The 21,655-nt window shown below is 43.3% G+C and overlaps 1 protein-coding gene across 4 annotated transcripts in view; it reads left to right on the forward strand.

The window, feature by feature from the left end:
- Positions 1 to 21,204, forward strand: part of LOC106588467 (zinc finger MYM-type protein 4) — a 34,741-nt gene extending 13,537 nt beyond the window's left edge. For all 4 annotated transcript variants that reach the window (XM_014177533.3, XM_014177534.3, XM_014177537.3 and 1 more), the window contains 11 exons: positions 8,921 to 9,056; positions 9,361 to 9,473; positions 9,718 to 9,919; positions 13,449 to 13,658; positions 14,013 to 14,137; positions 14,302 to 14,479; positions 14,731 to 14,882; positions 14,962 to 15,076; positions 15,304 to 15,561; positions 19,305 to 19,437; positions 19,660 to 21,204. In XM_014177533.3, coding sequence (XP_014033008.3) covers positions 8,921 to 9,056; positions 9,361 to 9,473; positions 9,718 to 9,919; positions 13,449 to 13,658; positions 14,013 to 14,137; positions 14,302 to 14,479; positions 14,731 to 14,882; positions 14,962 to 15,076; positions 15,304 to 15,561; positions 19,305 to 19,437; positions 19,660 to 19,894 — 1,857 coding nt within the window. In that variant the 3' untranslated portion in view covers positions 19,895 to 21,204. The remainder of the gene's footprint in view (positions 1 to 8,920; positions 9,057 to 9,360; positions 9,474 to 9,717; positions 9,920 to 13,448; positions 13,659 to 14,012; positions 14,138 to 14,301; positions 14,480 to 14,730; positions 14,883 to 14,961; positions 15,077 to 15,303; positions 15,562 to 19,304; positions 19,438 to 19,659) is intronic.
- The last annotated feature ends 451 nt before the right edge of the window (positions 21,205 to 21,655 follow it).

A 21,655-nucleotide genomic window follows, 5' to 3' on the forward strand; every position in this document is an offset into this window, starting at 1 on the left:
GCGTATGGGGGCGAATTGTAACTTCCTCTTAATTTGACTTTAATGCAGGAAAATTGAAATCCATTTGACCTCATTTCTACCAGCATGGCCCCTGTGCAACTAGAGGCGAAAAAACTCTAGATCACCTTTACGCAACACTAGCGGTTGACACGGGAACAGGATTTCTGTGGGTCTTGCGGGTTCCACGGGATTCCGGCCAGGAACGGGAGTGAAGTTCTAGAATTAAGTTCAGGACAGGATCGACAGTCCACAGGAGCGGGCAGTATCGGAATAGTTATAAACTTGGGTTGTAGAAATATGGAATGTGTGGCGCATTCCGTAAAAAAAAACTGTCTAGGCTAATATAGTTAAGAAAATAAAAGTCTATATATATTACAAGGTAATTTCCCCCCCTCCCCTTCCATCGGCTCAGTCTTCTGCGCCTTGCTCCAGTTGTAGCTAGTCACTACTTTACCCATTGACTTTACCTCCGATGCAGGTAGAGACATACACAAATGTCCATATCATGAGTTCATCCGACTCTGGCTAAGTAGAAGGGCTTCCTTTATTGCCAAATTCTCGTAATGTGGTTGTCATCTGCTGTGTGTGGCACTGTGCAGGCAACTGTCTAGTGAGCGCTGAGCAGCAGCCAAACGGTGCAGTTGCTTTGGCTACTCGCACGCAGAGTGTGCTATCGAGTTAGTGGATACTCACACTGCTCACATGGCAGGTCTGCCAGTTTGGACGAGCAGAAGTGACTTTTCATTTAAAGTTAGGAGAATTAACTTGGCAGGTTAGGATAATTAGGTTAGGGAAAGGGTTAGCTAAAATGCAACAATTGTCCCTGACGTGACTCAAACATATCTAGCTACAACCAGGCCTGCCCTGAGAGCGGTCTTGGATTCCACTTAGGCAATTCTGCTCGTAGAGCGGGGGACAGACAGACTAGTAGCTAACAGAGTGATTTTTATCGGGACGGGAAAGTAAAATTCCGGGGTTATAGAACTGTTGCATGACCAGGACAGTATGGGGGGGGCAGGACTAGACAGGAATTACTTGTACTCCACACACAGACTCATACAAAGCTCTTCTTCACTGTCCATTTGGCAAATCTTACAGCAATTCACATCCTCCTGATTACAAGCAAAAACTCACAGGAAGTACCAATGACACGCTCGACATGGAAGTGGTCCGATGCTACAGGACTGTTTCGCTAACACCGACTCAAATATTTTCTGGGATTATTCCCATCTCATTGAGGAGTTTACCACATCTGGCTTCATTAATAAGTGCATCGACGACGTCGTCCCTACAGTGACCATGCGGACATATCCCAACCAGAAGTCATGGATTACAGGCGACATCCGCACTGAGCTAAATGATAGAGCTGCCGTTTTCAGGGACGGAACACTAATCCGAAATCATGCTACGTCCTCTGACAAACCATCTGATTCTTGTCGGATGTGGCAGAGCTTGCAAACTATCACGGATTACAAAGGGAAACCCAGGCGTGAACTGTCCAGTGACGCGAGCCTACCAGACAAACTAAATATCTATTTTATGGTCGCGTCAAGGCTAGCAACACTGAATCAAATCAAATCAAATTTATTTTTATATAGCCCTTCGTACATCAGCTGATATTCTCAAAGTGCTGTACAGAAACCCAGCCTAAAACCCCAAACAGCAAGCAAAGCATGTGAAAGAAGCACGGTGGCTAGGAAAAACTCCCTAGGAAAAACTCCCTAGAAAGGCCAAAAACCTAGGAAGAAACCTAGAGAGGAACCAGGCTATGAGGGGTGGCCAGTCCTCTTCTGGCTGTGCAGGGTGGATATTATAACAGAACATGGTCAAAATGTTAAAATGTTCATAAATGACCAGCATGGTCAAATAATAATAATCATAGTAGTTGTCGAGGGTGCAACAAGCACGTCCGGTGAACAGGTCAGGGTTCCATAGCCGCAGGCAGAACAGTTGAAACTGCAGCAGCAGCACGGCCAGGTGGACTGGGGACAGCAAGGAGTCATCATACCAGGTAGTCCTGAGGCATGGTCCTAGGGCTCAGGTCCTCCGAGAGAAAGACAGAAAGAGAGAAAGAGAGAATTAGAGAGAGCATATTTAAATACACACAGGACACCGGATAAGACAAGAGAAATACTCCAGATGTAACAGACTGACCCTAGCCCCCCGACACATAAACTACTGCAGCATAAATACTGGAGGCTGAGACAGGAGGGATCAGAAGACACTGTGGCCCCATCCGATGATACCCCCGGACAGGGCCAAACAGGCAGGATATAACCCCACCCACTTTGCCAAAGCACAGCCCCCACACCACTAGAGGGATGTCTCCAACCACCAACTTACCGTCCTAAGACAAGGCCGAGTATAGCCCACAACGATCTCCGCCATGGCACAACCCAAGGGGGGGGGGGGGGGCGCCAACCCAGACAGGAAGACCACGTCAGTGACTCAACCCACTCAAGTGACGCACCCCTCCCATGGACGGCATGGAAGAACACCAGTAGGCCAGTGACTCAGCCTCTGTAAAAGGGTTAGAGGCAGAGAATCCCAGTGGAAAGAGGGGAACCGGCAAGGCAGAGACAGCAAGGGCGGTTCGTTGCTCCAGCCTTTCCGTTCACCTTCACACTCCTGGGCCAGACTATACTTAATCATAGGACCTACTGAAGAGATAAGTCTTCAGTAAAGACTTAAAGGTTGAGACTGAGTCTGCGTCTCTCACATTGGTAGGCAGACCATTCCATAAAAATGGAGCTCTATAGGAGAAAGCCCTACCTCCAGCCGTTTGCTTAGAAATTCTAGGGACAATTAGGAGGCCTGCGTCTTGTGACCGTAGCGTACGTGTAGGTATGTACGGCAGGACCAAATCGGAAAGATAGATAGGAGCAAGCCCATGTAATGCTTTGTAGGTTAGCAGTAAAACCTTGAAATCAGCCCTTGCCTTAACAGGAAGCCAGTGTAGGGAGGCTAACACTGGAGTAATATGATCAAATTTTTTGGTTCTAGTCAGGATTCTAGCAGCCGTATTTAGCACTAACTGAAGTTTATTTAGTGCTTTATCCGGGTAGCCGGAAAGTAGAGCATTGCAGTAGTCCAGCCTAGAAGTAACAAAAGCATGGATTAATTTTTCTGCGTCATTTTTGGACAGAAAATTTCTGATTTTTGCAATGTTACGTAGATGGAAAAAAGCTGTCCTTGAAACAGTCTTGATATGTTCTTCAAAAGAGAGATCAGGGTCCAGAGTAACGCCGAGGTCCTTCACAGTTTTATTTGAGACGACTGTACAACCATCCAGATTAATTGTCAGATTCAACAGAAGATCTCTTTGTTTCTTGGGACCTAGAACAAGCATCTCTGTTTTGTCCGAGTTTAAAAGTAGAAAGTTTGCAGCCATCCACTTCTTTATGTCTGAAACACAGGCTTCTAGCGAGGGCAATTTTGGGGCTTCACCATGTTTCATTGAAATGTACAGCTGTGTGTCGTCTGCATAGCAGTGAAATTTAACATTATGTTTTCGAATGACATCCCCAAGAGGTAAAATATATAGTGAAAACAATAGTGGTCCTAAAACGGAACCTTGAGGAACACCGAAATTTACAATTGATTTGTCAGAGGACAAACCATTCACAGAGACAAACTGATATCTTTCCGACAGATAAGATCTAAACCAGGCCAGAACTTGTCCATGTAGACCAATTTGGGTTTCCAATCTCTCCAAAAGAATGTGGTGATCGATGGTATCAAAAGCGGCACTAAGATCTAGGAGCACGAGGACAGATGCAGAGCCTCGGTCTGACGTCATTAAAAGGTCATTTACCACCTTCACAAGTGCAGTCTCAGTGCTATGATGGGGTCTAAAACCAGACTGAAGCGTTTCGTATACATTGTTTGTCTTCAGGAAGGCAGTCAGTTGCTGTGCAACAGCTTTTTCTAAAATTTTGGAGAGGAATGGAAGATTCGATATAGGCCGATAGTTTTTTATAATTTCTGGATCAAGATTCGGCTTTTTCAAGAGAGGCTTTATTACTGCCACTTTTAGTGAGCTTGGTACACATCCGGTGGATAGAGAGCCGTTTATTATGTTCAACATAGGAGGGCCAAGCACAGGAAGCAGCTCTTTCAGTAGTTTAGTTGGAATAGGGTCCAGTATGCAGCTTGAGGGTTTGGAGGCCATGATTATTTTCATCATTGCGTCAAGAGATATAGTACTAAAACACTTTAGTATCTCCCTTGATCCTAGGTCCTGGCAGAGTTGTGCAGACTCAGGACAATGGAGCTTTGGAGGAATACCCAGATTTAAAGAGGAGTCTGTAATTTGCTTTCTAATGATCATGATCTTTTCCTCAAAGAAGTTCATAAATTTATTACTGCTGAAGTGAAAGCCATCCTCCATTTGCGAAGGCTGCTTTTTAGTTAGCTTTGCGACAGTATCAAAAAGAAATTTCGGATTGTTCTTATTTTCCTCAATTAAGTTGGAAAAATAGGATGATCGAGCAGCAGTAAGGGCTCTTCGATACTGCACGGTACTGTCTTTCCAAGCTAGTCGGAAGACTTCCAGTTTGGTGTGGCGCCATTTCCGTTCCAATTTTCTGGAAGCTTGCTTCAGAGCTCGTGTATTTTCTGTATACCAGGGAGCTAGTTTCTTATGACAGATGTTTTTAGTTTTTAGGGGTGCAACTGCATCTAGGGTATTGCGCAAGGTTAAATTGAGTTCCTCGGTTAGGTGGTTAACTGATTTTTGTCCTCTGACGTCCTTGGGTAGGCAGAGGCAGTCTGGAAGGGCATCAAGGAATCTTTGGGTTGTCTGAGAATTTATAGCACGACTTTTAATGCTCCTTGGTTGGGGTCTGAGCAGATTATTTGTTGCGATTGCAAACGTAATAAAATGGTGGTCCGATAGTCCAGGATTATGAGGAAAAACATTTAGATCCACAACATTTATTCCATGGGACAAAACTAGGTCCAGAGTATGACTGTGGCAGTGAGTAGGTCCAGAGACATGTTGGACAAAACCCACTGAGTCGATGATGGCTCCGAAAGCCTTTTGGAGTGGGTCTGTGGACTTTTCCATGTGAATGTTAAAGTCACCAAAAATTAGAATATTATCTGCTATGACTACAAGATCCGATAGGAATTCAGGGAACTCAGTGAGGAACACTGCATATGGCCCAGGAGGCCTATAAACAGTAGCTATAAAAGTGAGTGAGTAGGCTGCATAGATTTCATGACTAGAAGCTCAAAAGACGAAAACGTCATTGTTGGGTTTTTTTTTGTAAATTGAAATTTGCTATCGTAAATGTTAGCAACACCTCCGCCTTTGCCGGATGCACGGGGGGTATGGTCACTAATGTAACCTGGGGGTGAGGCCTCATTTAACACAGTAAATTCATCAGGCTTAAGCCATGTTTCAGTCAGGCCAATCACATCAAGATTATTATCAGTGATTAGTTCATTGACTATAACTGCCTTGGAAGTGAGGGATCTAACATTAAGTAACCCAATTTTGAGATGTGAGGTATCACAATCTCTTTCAATAATGGCAGGAATGGAGGAGGTCTTTATACTAGTGAGATTGCTAAAGCGAACACCGCCATTTTTAATTTTGCCCAACCTAGATCGAGGCACAGACACGGTCTCAATGGGGAAAGCTGAGCTGACTACACTGTCTGTGCTAGTGGCAGACTCCACTAAGCTGGCAGGCTGGCTAACAGCCTGCTGCCTGGCCTGCACCCTATTTCATTGTGGAGCTAGAGGAGTTAGAGCCCTGTCTATGTTCGTAGATAAGATGAGAGCACCCCTCCAGCTAGGATGGAGTCCGTCACTCCTCAACAGGCCAGGCTTGGTCCTGAAGCATGCATGAGAGCACTAGCTGTTCTGGGCAACTGTGTGATCACACTCTCTGGAGCCGATGTGAGAAAGACATTTATACCGGTTAACATTCAAAAGGCCGCAGGGCCAGAAGGATTACCAGGACACATGCTCCGAGCATGCCCTGACCAGCTGACAAGTGTCTTCACTGACATTTTCAACCTCTCCCTGACCCGGTCTGTAATACCTATATGTTTCAAGCAGACCACCATAGTCCCTGTGCCCAAGAACAGCAAGGTAACCTGCCATGAAATGCATTGAAAGGCTGGTCATCAGCACCATCATCCCAGACACCCTGGACCCATTCCAATTCACATACCGCCCCAACAGATCCGCAGATTACACAATCTCTATTGCACTCCACGTTGCCCTTTCCCATCTGGACAAAAGGAACAGCTGTGTGAGAATGCTGTTGATTGACTACAGTTCAGCATTCAACACCATAGTGCATTCTTAAACTCATCACTAAACTAAGGATCCTGGGATTAAAAACCTCCCTCTGCAACTGGATCCTGGACTTCCTGAAGAGCCGCCCTCAGGTGAGGGTAGGCAGCAACACATCCGCAACGCTGACCCTCAACAAGGGGCCCCTCGGGTGCATGTTTAGCCCCCTCCTTTACTCCATGTTCACCCACGACTGCATAGCCGCACATGACTCCAACACCATGGGCCGAGCACACCCCCATTCACATCCACAGGGCTGTAGTGGAGCAGGTCGAGAGCTTCAGGTTCCTCGGTGTCCACATCACTAAGGAATTATCATGGTCTAGTTCACACACACCACAGTCGTGAAGAGGACACGACAATGCCTCTTCGCCCTCAGAAGGCCGAAAAGATTCAGCATGTGCCCTCAGATCCTCAAAGTTCTATAGCTGCACCATTGAGAGCATCTAAACTGGCTTGATCACCCCTTGGTATGGTGACTGATTGGCATTTGACTGCAAGGTGATACAGAGGGGAGTGTGTAAGGCCCAGTACATCACTGGGGCCAAGCTCCCTACCATCCAGGACCACTATACCAGGCGATGTCAGAGGAAGGCCCTAAAAATTGAGACCCCAACCACCCAAGTCATAGACTGTTGTCTCTGCTACCGCACGGCAAGCTATACTGATGCACCATGACTGGAACAAACAGGACCCTGAAAAGCTTCCCCGAGCCATAAGACTTCTAAATAGTTAGTCCGGCTAGCTATTGGTTAACTATCAAATTTCACATGCGCCGAATACAACAGGTGTAGACTTTACCGTGAAATGCTTACTTACTTGCCCTTAACCAACAATGCCGTTCAAGAAGGAGATAAGATTAATATTTACTAAATAAAATAGGTAACACACTAAAATTACGAGGCTATATACATGGGGTGCCGGTACCGAGTCAATGTGCGGGGATTCAGGTTAGTCTAGGTAATTTGTTCATGTAGGTAGGGGTAAAGTGAATATGCATAGATAAGACAGCGTATAGCAGCAGTGAAAAATCAAGGGGGTGGGTGGGGGTCAAAGTAAAAAGTCCAGGTGGCCATTTTATTAATTGTTACGCAGTCTTACGGCTGGTGGGTAGAAGCTGTTAAGGAGCCTTTTGGACCTAGACTTCGCGCTCTGGTACAGCTTGCCGTGCGGTATCAGAGAGAACAGTCAATGACTTGGGTGACTGGTGTCTGACAATTTTTTGGACCTTCCTCTGACACGCCTAGTATACAGTGGGGAGAACAAGTAGTTTATACATTGCCGATTTTGCAGGTTTTCCTACTTATAAAGCATGTAGAGGTCTGTAATTTTTATCATGTGTACACTTCAACTGTGAGAGACGGAATCTAAAACAAAAATCCAGAAAATCACATTGTATTATTTTTAAGTAATACATTTTGCATTGTATTGCTCAGGTCCTGGATGACAGGAAGCTTGGTCATAACCTGAAAGGCCGCTCAGCAAGGAAGAAGCCACTGCTCCAAAACCGCCATTAAAAAAAGCCATAATACGGTTTCCAACTGCACATGGGGACAAAGATCGTTCATTTTGGAGAAATGTCCTCTGGTCTGATGAAACAAAATAGAACTGTTTGGCCATAATGACTATCGTTATGTTTGGAGGAAAAGGGGGGAGGCTTTCAAGCCAAAGAACACCATCCCAACCGTGAAGCACGGGGGTGGCAGCATCATGTTGTGGGGGTGCTTTGCTGCAGGAGGGACTGGTGCACTTCACAAAATAGATGGCATCATGAGGCAGGAAAATTATGTGGATATATTGAAGCAACATCTCAAGACGTCAGGCAGGAAGTAAAAGCTTGGTCGCAAATGGGTCTTTCAAATGGACAATGACCCCAAGCATACTTCCAAAGTTGTGGCAAAATGGCTTAAGGACAACAAAGTCAAGGTATTGGAGTGGCCATCACAAAACCCTGACCTCAATCCCATAGAAAATGTGTGGGCAGAACTGAAAAGGCGCGTGTGAGCAAGGAGGGCTACAAACCTGACTCCGTTACACCAGCTCTGTCAGGAGGAATGGGCCAAAAGTCACCCAACGTATTGTGGGAAGCTTGTGGAAGGCTACCAAAAAACGTTTGACCCAAGTTAATCAATTTAAAGGCAATGCTACCAAATACTAATTGAGTGCATGTAAACTTCTGACCCACTGGGAATGCGATGCAAGAAATAAAAGCTGAAATAAATCATTCTCTCTACTATTATTCTGACATTTCACCTTCTTAAAATAAAGTGGTGATCCTAACTGACCTAAGACATTGAATTCTTACTGGGATTAAATGTCAGGAATTGTGAAAAACTGAGTTTAAATGTATTTGGCGAGAATGCCAAGATTGTGCAAAGCTGTCATCAAGGCAAAGGATGGCTAATTTAAAGAATCTGAAATATATTTTGATTTGTTGAACACTTTTTTTTTTTTAGTTACTACATGATTCCGTATGTGTTATTTCATAGTTTTGATGTCTTCACTATTATTCTACAATGTAGAAAATAGTACAAATAATGTAAAACCCTTGAGTGAGGCCAAACCTAATTTACGCTATGGTTACTAACGGTCTGTCTTCATTGTGTGGCAGGCCAGCACCCAGACACAGACCCCCCGGGCCCCTCCACCCAGGGCTCAAAAGAACAAGGCCCTGCTCTGCAAACCCATGGTCCAGAACAAGGGCATCATGTGTAAACCCAACTTCACTACCATAGGGTGCCAGACAGGTACAACATCATACACACACGTAGCCTTTATACCACACAGTTTATATACAAATATACAAAACATAAATAACATGCAGGAAAGGTCAAACAAGAGGCTTAAGGCACCTCGCCCTTTCAAATGGTTGTAAAACAAAACAAGTATTTTTAAAGTGTTTTATTAAAATGCATGATAAAAATGAATGCTTTATGATACAGGCCACTGAATATACACACACACACACACACGTGTAGCCTGTATATAGATATTCAGAGACACACTCTACTTGTATTTCTATTTATCTTGAAATTGTTTGTTGGTCCACAGATGACGATTTCCCCAAGGTGATCATAGTGCCTGTCCCAGTGCCAGTGTATGTCCCAGTCCCCATGAACCTGTACACCCAGTACACACCCCAGCCTGTAGGACTTCCCATACCGGTATGTTAACACCCCACATCTAGCACTACCTACCATTCACCTCAGTCAGTCACATAGTCACACAGATTTCTCCTCAAATTCTCTATAAGAGCTGTGTGCTCTGGACTAATTTGAAACCAACTGCTATTTAATAGTAGTTGGAGGTTGGCTGGTACATGCTCTTGCAGAACAGAAGAGCAACATGAACAAAGAATTGCATCCCTCATATCCTCCACGTCTAACCCTTTATTTGTCCTGTTTCCAGCTGCCCGTGCCCATGTTCCTGCCGGTGACCCTGGATAACGCCGAGCGCATTGTGGAGACTATCCAGGACATCAAGGAAAAGATCCCCTCTGACCCGTTCGAGGCCGACCTCATCCTCATGGCCGAGATGGTGGCCGACGAGGGGAGGGAGAAGTCCCCTGAGCGACCCCCTGAAAGGCCTCCAGCCCCAGTAGTACAAGACGGTAACCAGGGGAGGGAGACAGGGATTTGAATAAGATCTGGGTCATGTTCATTAGGCGCCAAATGGAAGAAAACGGACTGAAACATGGAGGGATTACCTGGACTTGCAAAACATGTTCTGTTGCGTAGCCTTATGAGCATAAGCTATTTCGGTAATCAGACAGTAAGCACTGTCTTTGAACCTGTGAGACCCTCTCTATGGCTTCATAGGCCAAGCTACAGCTTTGAGAGCTTGTTATAACTTGGGTTTCTTTGCTCTTCCACCAAGTCTCGTTTAAATGCAATTTACAGCTGAATGAGAGTATAAAAAGCTATTATTAATTTGAATTCTGCATTATGACTTCAGGTAATGTATTAGTTAGGGCTGCACAATATATTGGTGAACATATCAGAATCGGACGATATTAGCTGAAAATTCCAACATCGGTATCGGCCCGATGTCTAGTTTAACGCTGATGTGCAAAACCGATGTCGAAGCTGACATGCATACCTATATATTGTGGGTACATGACGTAATGACGGCACGTAAAATGTTGTGCTACACGTGCAACACAGCATTCCTAACCTAGCCCACAATGTCTGCTGTGTGGATCGAGCAGTCAACAAGTCAAACAGTCATTTTAAAGAGTTAGAAAATGTCAGTGAGACAACGCAAAGGCGAAATCCATTAAAGCCAAGATAATGGAATTCATTGCCCTTGACAATCAACCGTTCTCTGTCGTGGGTGATGTCGGCTTTCGCAACTGGTCGAGCACCGGTACACATTACTAAGTGCGCAATTATTCACATGTTGCCTTACCTGAGTTACACAGTAATAGCATCACTGCTATTAGCTTCACGACATACTATAGAACGCCGTTTGGGTCTTTGCATGTCAAAAAAGATAGGCGTCAAATAACACTATTTGAATGAGTTAAATAAGCTTTTAATTTGACACGTCAAATAACACCATTCTATTATAGAATGTTGTGTGTTATGAATTTGCACGTGCAAGCCAAGCGCCACCACTATCAGTAGCACTGTCAAAGCTGTACAAAAAAAGTCTGTAAACACCGGCCACGAACAATGTGTTTACAATACTGCGTTGGTAATAAAGCATAATTTGTTCGACCGCAACTTCTGGGGTAGCTAGCTTTAGCTTGGTACCTAGCTAGCACCAATACAACCAGCCTGAAAGCAATGACCCAGTGGAAACTGCAGTCATTTTCATTATTCTTTAGCAATGATTTAGGAATCCTTGTGAGTAATTATTATTTGCCTATTGAAATTGAACTTCAGTTCATGAAAATAAATAGCTAGCCAGCTACTTAACCCTGTTGCCTAAAGCTAATGTTATAAGCAGCCAGCTAGCTTCATCTGGCTAGTGAGGCTTGACCTGCCTGGGTTATGTGTTGTGAAGCTAGCCACAAAAATGATGAGGCACAATAGTGGATTTGTGGTTTGCCTTCAAAATAAAAGTACCTCTTTGAAGGGGATGCATAAGGTTACAATTGATGGAAAACCATATTTAGACTAGATAATGTTAAACAAGGTTGGAATGTGGAACATTGAAATGGGTGTCAGTCTACTCGGTGACACCCACAGAACACATCTGTGAAGAGTTTACGCAAATATTAGCATTGTAGCTCTTATTGCGGGACTGTGAAATCACCTCCCCCTTCATATTGCACAGCTTTACCTAAGGATTGGGGATCAATGAAATGGTGTATCAGTCTACTCAGTACCCAAGTTCTTTATTCCCAAAGTCCTCAGAGTTATCAGACTGCAAAACATCCACGCAGTATTGTTTATCCTCTGGAATAGTATTCAATACACACAGGTTGACAATAATTGTGGCTCAATTCAGTTGTTTCAGAATCCCGCAATAAGAGCTATGACGCTAATCTTCTCTGGGTGTCACTGACTAGACTGATACCCTATGACATTGATCCACAATCCATAGGTAGGGCTGTACAGTGAAATAAGTATGCCCCCAATGCAATTCTAAAGTATAATAGATCCAGTGTAATTTCAATCGATTTGTCAAATTAACAAATTATTGTATTTTTTTTATTTTTACATAACATTCCAACCTCGTTTAGCATGATCTATTCAATTATGGCATAATTCTACTATTTGTAATAATTTGCATCACTGTCAATGGCAGTTTTATTTTGAAGGCTAAATGCAAAGTCCACTCCTGTGGCTAATTCCTATTGTGGCAAGCTTCACATAGATGGGTCCGACCACCATTAATCAAATAAGAACTGTCTTATAAATTAGGGTTATTTTAGATGACACCTAGCTAGATAGCTACTGAAACAGATTGTCGTTTTTGGGGAAGAACATTGTTTGCATCCAATGGCTAGCTAGCTTTTTTTATGACCAGCACTGTAGGTGCGCGAGAACTTTACCATCATCATAGCATACGTATCAATGAATCGTTGTGACATGAAATACAAGTGATAGTGTAATCAATGTATAATAACTACGTGAAAAATGTATGAACACGTTCAATTGTTATGTGACATGCAGTCATATTCAGGTCCTGATTGGTCACTAAACTTATTTGACATGTCAAAGACCCAAATGGTGTTCCATAGAAATCCTGGTTGAGAATGAAACGACTGAACAAATGAACAATGAAACAGCACAGCAAGTAAGTGAAAGAAATGTGTTTTGATTATGTTTTACTGGCAATGGGGACATGCGTAAATGCCAACAAAATAACTTTTTGGTGTGTGTGTGTGTGTGTGTGTGTGTGTGTGTGTGTGTGTGTGTGTGTGTGTGTGTGTGTGTGTAACTTTCTATTTAACTAGGCAAGTCAGTTAAGACAATTCCTTATTTACAATGACGGCCAAACCCGGACAACGCTGGGCCAAGCCCTAAGGGACTCCCAATCACAGCCAGATGTGATACAGCCTGGATTCAAACCAGGGACTGTAGTGACGCCTCTTCCACTGAGATGCATTGCCTTAGACCGCTGTGTGTGTGTGTTAACTATTTAACTACTAGAATTCTTAAAAGGCCGCTAAGGAAAATATCAGATATCGGTGTCGGCTCAAAATGTCATATCGGTGCCTCACTAGTATTAGTTAATTGAGCTTAGAAGTTTGCTTTGCCTCATTACTATAGATACCTCTTTTTTTTTAACCCTTATTGTAGGTAAGTTCACTGAGGACATATTCTCCTTTGCAGCAACAACCTGGGGAATACTTGCAGGGGAGAGGTGAGGGGATGAATGAGCCAATTGGACAGCTAGGGGTGATTTGGTGGCCATGGTGGTATGTGGGCCAGGATGGGACTTTAAGGACTATGTAGTAACAATAGTTTCTAGAACTGATCTGAAATAATTCAGAACAATAGTAACTACATGGTGATATCAATAAATCTCAAAGAAACTGAAATGTTAATAGCACCATTTTAACAAGCACTTCCTACTTCACTGTCAAGAAAATAACGGGCGGTTAAAGAGAGGGTTTCCGACATATTTTGAGAGCTGTCCCATAACTTAAATGCTTTTTTTTTTCTCTCTCTCTCTCTGGGGACCAGACCAGGGCAGCACCTACAGTGGAGACCTGGACACAGACGAACTGAGCAACTTCCTCACCACTTGGGATGACGAGCCACCTCCCACCCCTGGCGTCTCATCGCGCCACAGTCGACCCTACGCCCACGAGACGCTCCGACCCATCGTGGACATCAATGTCCCCGCCACCCCCCCACCCCCCGTCATGGACATAGAGGCTGACTTCCCAGTCCGTGAGTGATGCTCGACTTTTACACCTCCACACTTATTAGGGATTCCTGATTTTAGCAATATTTATATGGACCCAATCTGGTTTTAGACTTTTTTTCCCTGAAGTATAACTTGTATAAGTTGGTTGAAGACTGTCCATCTTTTTTTGAAGGTAATTATATAGTCAAAACATATTGAGACTTTATATTGAATGGCTTCTAGCTCTGTGGCGTTCCGTCTTTCAACTGTCCTGTTATGTTTTGAACATGTAACCAGCATCAGTAAGTCAAAACGCTTTCATTCAACGCACTACAATTCAGCTGGCCTCATTCTCATTGTCGTCAGTTGTTTTCAAATATCTGCATCGGTTTTGTCAGAAACCCTGGAGCTGATGGCCCATTGGAGGGATCAGGAGAGGGATAGAAGTCCCAGTCCACCTCCTTCTCCTCCACGACGAAGAGCCAGAAGGAAAGCTCGGGATGGCTTGCCACAGAAGAAAAAGGTACGAGCCCAAAAGAGTAGTCTAAATAAGACTCCTTTCAACGGGCGCCTTCAGCCATTTATTTCCATATTTCAACTCCCAGCAGTGCTCCTTTTTTAAAATACTTTGTAAATATTTTGTCTGTGGGTCTCTCTCTCTCTCTCTCTCCCCCCTTGACCCCACAGAAGCGTAAGTCGAGAGCAGCAGAGACGGCGTCAGCGGTGCCTTCGCTGGGTGCGGCCAAGAGTGACGTGGTGCCCGGCGAGCCCCCCAAACTGCAGCACATGTACGGGGTGGACGCCTGGAAGAGATGGGTCCAGTGGAGCAAGACCCAGCCTGACCTGGAGAAGCCTCGATTTGGCTGTGGGTCTGCTCACTGATACACTTGTGCATGCACGCGCACCCACCCCCTGCCCTGACCATATCACACTCAAGCACAGGCAAACATGACTATATTTTAACTTTTCATTTCCTGAAAACCCTGATATCACACATTTTGTTGCTTTGCTTCTTTAATTGACTGCCTCTTTATAGAATTAAACCTGCCTCCTTAATTGCTTCCGGGAATCATGTAAGTCGGTACACTGAATAACGTTCTGTTCCCCCTGTTACAGCGCGGCCAATGGAGATAAAGGAGGATGTTTTAAAGTGCACAACAGCAGAGCTGGGCTACGGTCTCTGTCGGTTTATCTGTGAAGTCAAACGACCCAACGGCGAGTCCTACAGCCAGGACAGTCTGTTCTATCTCTGCCTCGGCATCCAGCAGGTAGGACACACACACACACGTTCAAACACTCTCACTTCTGATGATATCATTCTGTTGATTTTTGCCTCTCCTTCTGCAGTACTTATTTCAGAATGGGCGCATGGAGAACATATTCACTGATCTCTTCTATGGCAAGTTCACACTGGAGATCACCAAGCTGCTGAAAGACTTCAAACCTACCATAACTGCCAGTGGTAAGAAAACACACACACTCGTAAACAGTGTATAACTTAAAGGTTGTAATAAGGCCTTTTGCTTACTCCACTGTTGTGAATGACCTCCCACTTGTCGTCTGTCATCCTTCACCTTAACTCACATTCTCCCCCTCTCTTGCGTTCCTTTCATGTATTTGAGGGTGTTAGGTATGTGTTATTAGTATGCTTATTGAAAGGTCTTTAATGTTGGAATTGCTCTCTCCCAGGCTACCTGCACTCGCGGGTGGAGGAGGAGTACCTGTGGGACTGTAAACAGCTGGGGGCCTACTCTCCCATCGTGCTGCTCAACACACTGCTCTTCTTCTGCACCAAGTTCTTCCAGTTCAAGACGGTGGCTCAGCACCGCCAGCTCTCCTTCGCCCACGTCATGCGCTGCACTAAGTCCATCCACGACAACACCAAGTCCAACTTCCTGCGCTTCTACCCGCCCATCCCGAAGAAGGACCTTGCAACTGAGACAGCAGGTGCTTTGCCTATTTGGTTTTCTCCTCCTTCGCTCTATGGAGCAAGTTCAGTTGCAACAGAAACTGTATTTGAATTCAATATGTTTTTATTTTAAACGCACATATTGAATCATTGAATTCATAAATGTACCTTGTATTTCATGATTTGAAACTGAATTGGATAAATAGTGCATAACATTTCTATGTAATTACCTTTTCAAATATAATATTTATATATTCAGTTTCAATATGGTAGGCATTGCATTCATTGTCTGTATCAAGTTCATGAACTATCATTTCAAGTTTTCTAAAGTTTAATTTTCAATTCCTCAGATGCGTTCAGATTCAGTTCTCTAGATTGATTCAAAACCAGAGACCATATCTTGCTACTTTTCCGGCAAGGAATGGTAGAAGAGAATAGATAGAATCAAACGATCTGTGATAACAGGTCTCTGGCAGTTTCTGAAGCCATGAATTCCTATGAATTTCACTCTAGCGTTTGAACCGTTTGGGCTAAGCTAAGATTCTCTGGAATTACCATCTGATGCTCACAGAACATGCAGGACGCGTTAGGACTGTGACAAAAACAGCAATTTGGTTTTGCCTACTAATCTAATTGGCATAATAATAATTTAAATAAAATAATTTAAAAACCTGTGAGTTTAAGCGAGGGATCTCATTTTTTGCATAGGATGCGTTTCGCATCCGCCTGTCGCACTTATGCATCTGTGGTGACAGAGCTAGAGCGGTGTTTGTCAGACCATGAGACATCCCGAAAATCGGTCTTCTCACAAAAACTTCTGTAGCGTCCGAACGTACAACTACCCCTCTATGGAAAGATGAGAGTCACGAACGCGATGGTGTTATCCGTTTTGCTGTACGAAAGTTTGGATACACCTACTCATTGCAGGGTTTTTCTTTATTTTTACTGTTTTCTACATTGTAGAATAATAGTGACGACATCACAACTATGAAATGACACATATGGAATCATGTAGTAACCAAAAAAAGAGTAAAACAAATCTAAATATGTTTTATATTTGAGATTCTTCAAAGTAGCCACCCTTTGCACACTCTTGGCATTCTCTACCAGCTTCACCTGGAATGCTTTTCCAACAGTATTGAAGGAGTTCCCACATATGCTGAGCACTTGTTGGTTGCTTTTCCTTCACTCTGCGGTCCAACTCATCCCATTTCAATTGGGTTGAGGTCGGGTGATTGTGGAGGCCAGGTCATCTGATGCAGCACTCGATCGCTCTCCTTCTTGGTCAAATGGCCCTTACATATCCTGGAGGTGTGTTGGGTCATTGTCCTGTTGAAAAACAAATTATAGTCCAACTACGCGCTTACCAGATGGGCTGGCGTATCGCTGCAGAATGCTGTGGTAGCCATAGCCATGCTGGTTAAGTGTGCCTTGAATTGTTAATAAATCACTGACAGTGGTACCAGCACAGCACCATCACACCACCTCCTCCATGTGTCACGGTGGGAACCACGCATGCGGAGATCATCTGTTCACCTACTCTGTATCTCACAACGACACGACGGTTGGAACCAATAATCTCATATTTGGACTCATCAGACCGGTTAATGTCCATTGCTCGTGTTTCTTGGCTCAAGCAAGTCTCTTCTTCTTATTGGTGTCCTTTAGTAGTGGTTTCTTTGCAGAAATTTGACCATGAAGGTCTGATTCACGCAGTCTCTGAACAGTTGATGTTGAGATGTGTCTGTTACTTGAACTCTGAAGCATTTATTTGGGCTGCAATATCTGAGGCTGGTAACTCTAATGAACTTATCCTCTGCAGCAGAGGTAACTCTGGGTCTTCCTTTAGTGTGGCTGTCCTTATGAGAGCCAGTTTCATCATAGCGCTTGATGGCTTTTGCAACTGCACTTGAAGAAACGTTAAGTTCTTGAAATGTTCCGCGCTGACTGACCATGTCTTAAAGTAATGATGGACTGCCGTTTTTTCTTTGCTTATTTGAGCCGTTCTTGTCATAATATGGACTTGGTATTTTATCAAATAGAGCTATCTTCTGTATACCACCCCTACCTTGTCAAAACACAACTAATTGGCTCAAACGCATTAAGTTCCACAAATTAACTTTTAACAAGGCACACTTGTTAATTGAAATGCAATCTGGTTGAGAGAATGCCAACAGAGTGCAAAGCTGTCATCAAGGCAAAGGGTGGCTACTTTGAAGAAAATCACATTTATTTTGATTTAACACTTTTTTTTGGTTACTACATGATTCCATGTGTGTCATTTCATAGTTTTTATGTCTTCACTATTATTGTCCAATGTAGATAATAGTAATAATAAAGAAAAACCCCTGGAATGAGTGTCAACTTTTGACTGATACTGTATATATATTTGATGAACTTGAAATTATAGTTTGTAAACTTGATACACAATGAATGCAATATCTGCCATATTGAAACTGAAAGTGGAACAGAACGTGTTTTAAATACTTTGCAGATATGAAACAAACATATAATCATATCAGTCAAAAATATCAAATTCTCAGTTTATGCTACAAAACCAACAGACTTTAAAAATAGGTTATTTTTTACAAAAAAATCCATGACGTACAGTAAGGTATTGTTTGCACAATGGATGGATGCAGTTCAATGCATGATTAATATAATTCACCAATACATTTCTTGGTAATCCCAAAAATATTGGTATCAGGTTGTAAATCACAGCTGTCCTGGTGCAGTGTTTGCTGCCGCCACCCTTTCGGGATGCACCGTTTGTTTCAATGACTCAATATTTTGAACAAAAACGGACGACTCTAAGTATCTCAGTACAATCAAACTAGCAAGGACTGATAACAAGTCAGTCATAACTTGGCTAATACGCTAGCGCATGTGTCTCAAGGCCCGCGGGCCGAATAGGGGACACAAGCTAGTCAACACTTGTCATCTACTTTATGAAATTACAGCAACATGCGCTTGCGTCATCCGTGAATTGAACTTCAATTGCGCTGCTTTTGTTGGTCCCGTTCAGCCTCAGGGGAGGGTGAGTGTACAGACACATGCAACACACAGTCCTAGCTAGGCTACCAAAATGTTGCAGTCTGTCTTCGGTTTTTAAAGCTTGACAAATGAATAACCAAAAAACGAAACCTGCAACAAAACACCATGCCAAGTAGAAACATGTAGGTCTATGACAGCAACATTTGAGCAGTAGCCTAGGCTGGCTACTCCACTACAAGACAGTTTGAGTGCACCAAACCGCAACGCTGCACTCGACCTCACTGGTGATCCATGCAGTGCGGGAAAAAAAAATAAATATGTTATTTGGTGGAGGAGTTCAATACTTTTTGATTTGGGTCGCAGCATATTATGCACATTTGCAAGCATAGCAGCAAAGGCTGGACAAATATTTATCTCTTTAGTTTTATTATGTTAAAATGCTACATACAGCATCCTATGTACATGAGTGGACATTATAAAGAGACACATTTTTTCTAATTAAACCATGGCCAGTTTGTCGCAGTTGCAAGTTTTAGAAAACATTTTTTGTAGTTGGTCAAAACAAATAGGTTATGTCTGGTCCGCGAATTCGTTGTTTTTTTCAATACGGCCTGTGCGCTGATTGAGTTAGCCTAAAGATGTCAATCCATTTCTGTAGCTAGCTATTTATTTAGCAAGCTTAAAACAATGAGCCTTAAGTGTGGGTTGCTGTTTTTACTAATGTGAAAAGTACAATATCGATCACATTTGATTTTTATGTATTCATTGCCTGTGTGTGTGTGTGTAGCCGATGCAGACGGTGTGGCAGCGAAGAGGAAGAGGGAGGACGAGGAGAAAGAGGAGGTGCTGGAGATGATGGAGAACAGTGAGAATCCCCTCCGCTGTCCTGTCCGATTGTACGAATTCTACCTCTCCAAGTGGTGAGTGACACACACACATACTGCATACCTTTAATCTCCCCATTCTGCAGGCCAATCTAACCAAGTACTGTAACCTAAAATCTTGTTCTTGAAATTGCTTTTCAAAACTGCTTTTCTGAAATCTTTCCTCATATCATTTAAAAACTCGAACACGGAGCTCTCCTCCTCGCCCTCTTCTCTCCTCCTCGCCCTCTTCTCTCCTCCTCGCCCTCTTCTCTCCAGCTCGGACTCAGTGAAACAGCGCACCAACGTGTTCTTCCTGCTCCCGGAACGCTCGTGCGTCCCCAACAGCCCCATGTGGTTCTCCTCCCAGGGCCTGGACGACCACACCTTGGACACCATGCTGACACGCATCCTCACCGTCAGGGAGATCCATCTGGGAGACCCCCAAAGAAACGAGCCCCAATCCAAGGACCCTGAGTGGACCCCTGACCAAGACAGTGACGAGACTGATTAACTATGAGGAGTGGTGCCCACACACACATACACAGTTAGAAGCTCTTGTTTGCATACATACACACACATACACTACGTGTTGATCCGTAAGGACTCCAGCCATGTGCGAAGAGTAGTGTGTTCGCACACCTATAGACTGAGAATGTGTCGTGTACACAATGTGTAGGGAATGTGTGTAAACGCAGTTATGAACTGACGCTCAACCACACAACTGGGACTGAAGAGAGACACTGTTCAGGCTGTCTGGTCTTTCAAAATCAAGTGGAGGAAACAGTAGAAGGAATCACTTTAAGAAGAATCACATTACTGCATTTGTGAGCGTGGTTGGGGTCAATACCGTTTAAATTCCAGTCAATTAAGAAAGTGAACCAAACTCCCATTCAAAATGTTACCAATTGAAAAGCATTAAAGAGAATTAGAATTTTAGTGTACTTCCTGAATTGAAATAGAATTGACCCCAACCCTGGCGAGCATAATTGTGGTCATAGAGAGAAACAAGTTTGGTTAACAAGATCTTTTCAAGTTCTTTCACTTCACTTCACAATACGATGCAATGCTCTCCAGCCCATTCAATATGTACTCCGATTGGGAAGACGCTTTTAAGAAGTTGCCTATCACATTGACTTATGCTATATCTGACCAAGTCCTTTCTTATGCAGAGTTCTTATCTCTGGGATCACTACAAATATGAAGACGCTTTGAAAATGTTGGTTTTTATTATTGCGGATGTCATTCAGCCATGTCAACAAAGTTGTTTTAGTGATTTTGTATGTTAAAGGATATATTATGACTATTTCTGGCTGCGGTTTGCTGTTGTTTATGGGAATGAGAACATTGACCAAATGCAGAGGGATATAACTAGCTGTCAATAGCGTTGTCCAAGTCCATTGCCTACTAAAATTGGTGGGAGGCAGACCCATGCCATTAACTGTCTATTGCGTTATATTTGGAGTCATTTGAACTTGCCAAAAATGCTTTGTCACATTAGTGCTCCCACATGCATACACAAGAAAGCATGTATAATGTCGTTTGGGGGGAAAACATTTGTCATTCTGTGTTTCCCTATGTAGAACATCCAAACACTTGTGATTTTGGTGTGATATCAGGAATACGGAGAGAACCCTGCATCCTCAAAGTGGAATTAGAAATGAATATGCGATAGTTTGAGGCCATATTGACAGTTTATCTGCAAAGACGAGCAATTTTACATTAAGTGCCCCCCATAATGGTTTACAGAGGTGCGTCTCTTCGACTTTGTTCTGAGAAACTTTTGTATTAAATATTATTTTTAAATAAATGCCAAAAAACTCATGTTTAGTTTTTGAAGATTTATTTATCCAGTTAATTCCAGATTGTTTTAAAATAATACATTTCTTGTGGTCATATGATTTAGGCTTGAAGATCTCTGATCAATTCTGTTAGCCAGTTGAAGGTGGCTAGATTCACACCCTAGCAGAGTATAAAACACTAACTAAAACTTCAGATACAGTAAGATGTCAGTAATCAGCCCAGAAACCCCTTAACTCTTCATTCATCAATGTTAGCAAGAAAACAAGTACTTGAAATGTACTTTGGCTTTATGAGCACATTTCAAGACACTTGAGAGTTAAACAAAGATACTGTGTCATGCGCTTGACATAGTCACATTTTTCTGTTTGGTAAAACCCAGCTGACGTCAAACCAACTCTTGGGTATTTCCAACTTACGAGGTACTTTTCTCCCATTCTAGCACAGTCTTCACCATTGGGATATTATCTTTGGA

Source organism: Salmo salar, chromosome 27 (assembly GCF_965601325.2).
Source record: "Salmo salar chromosome 27, fSalSal1, whole genome shotgun sequence".
In the NCBI taxonomy this organism is placed as follows: domain Eukaryota; kingdom Metazoa; phylum Chordata; class Actinopteri; order Salmoniformes; family Salmonidae; genus Salmo; species Salmo salar.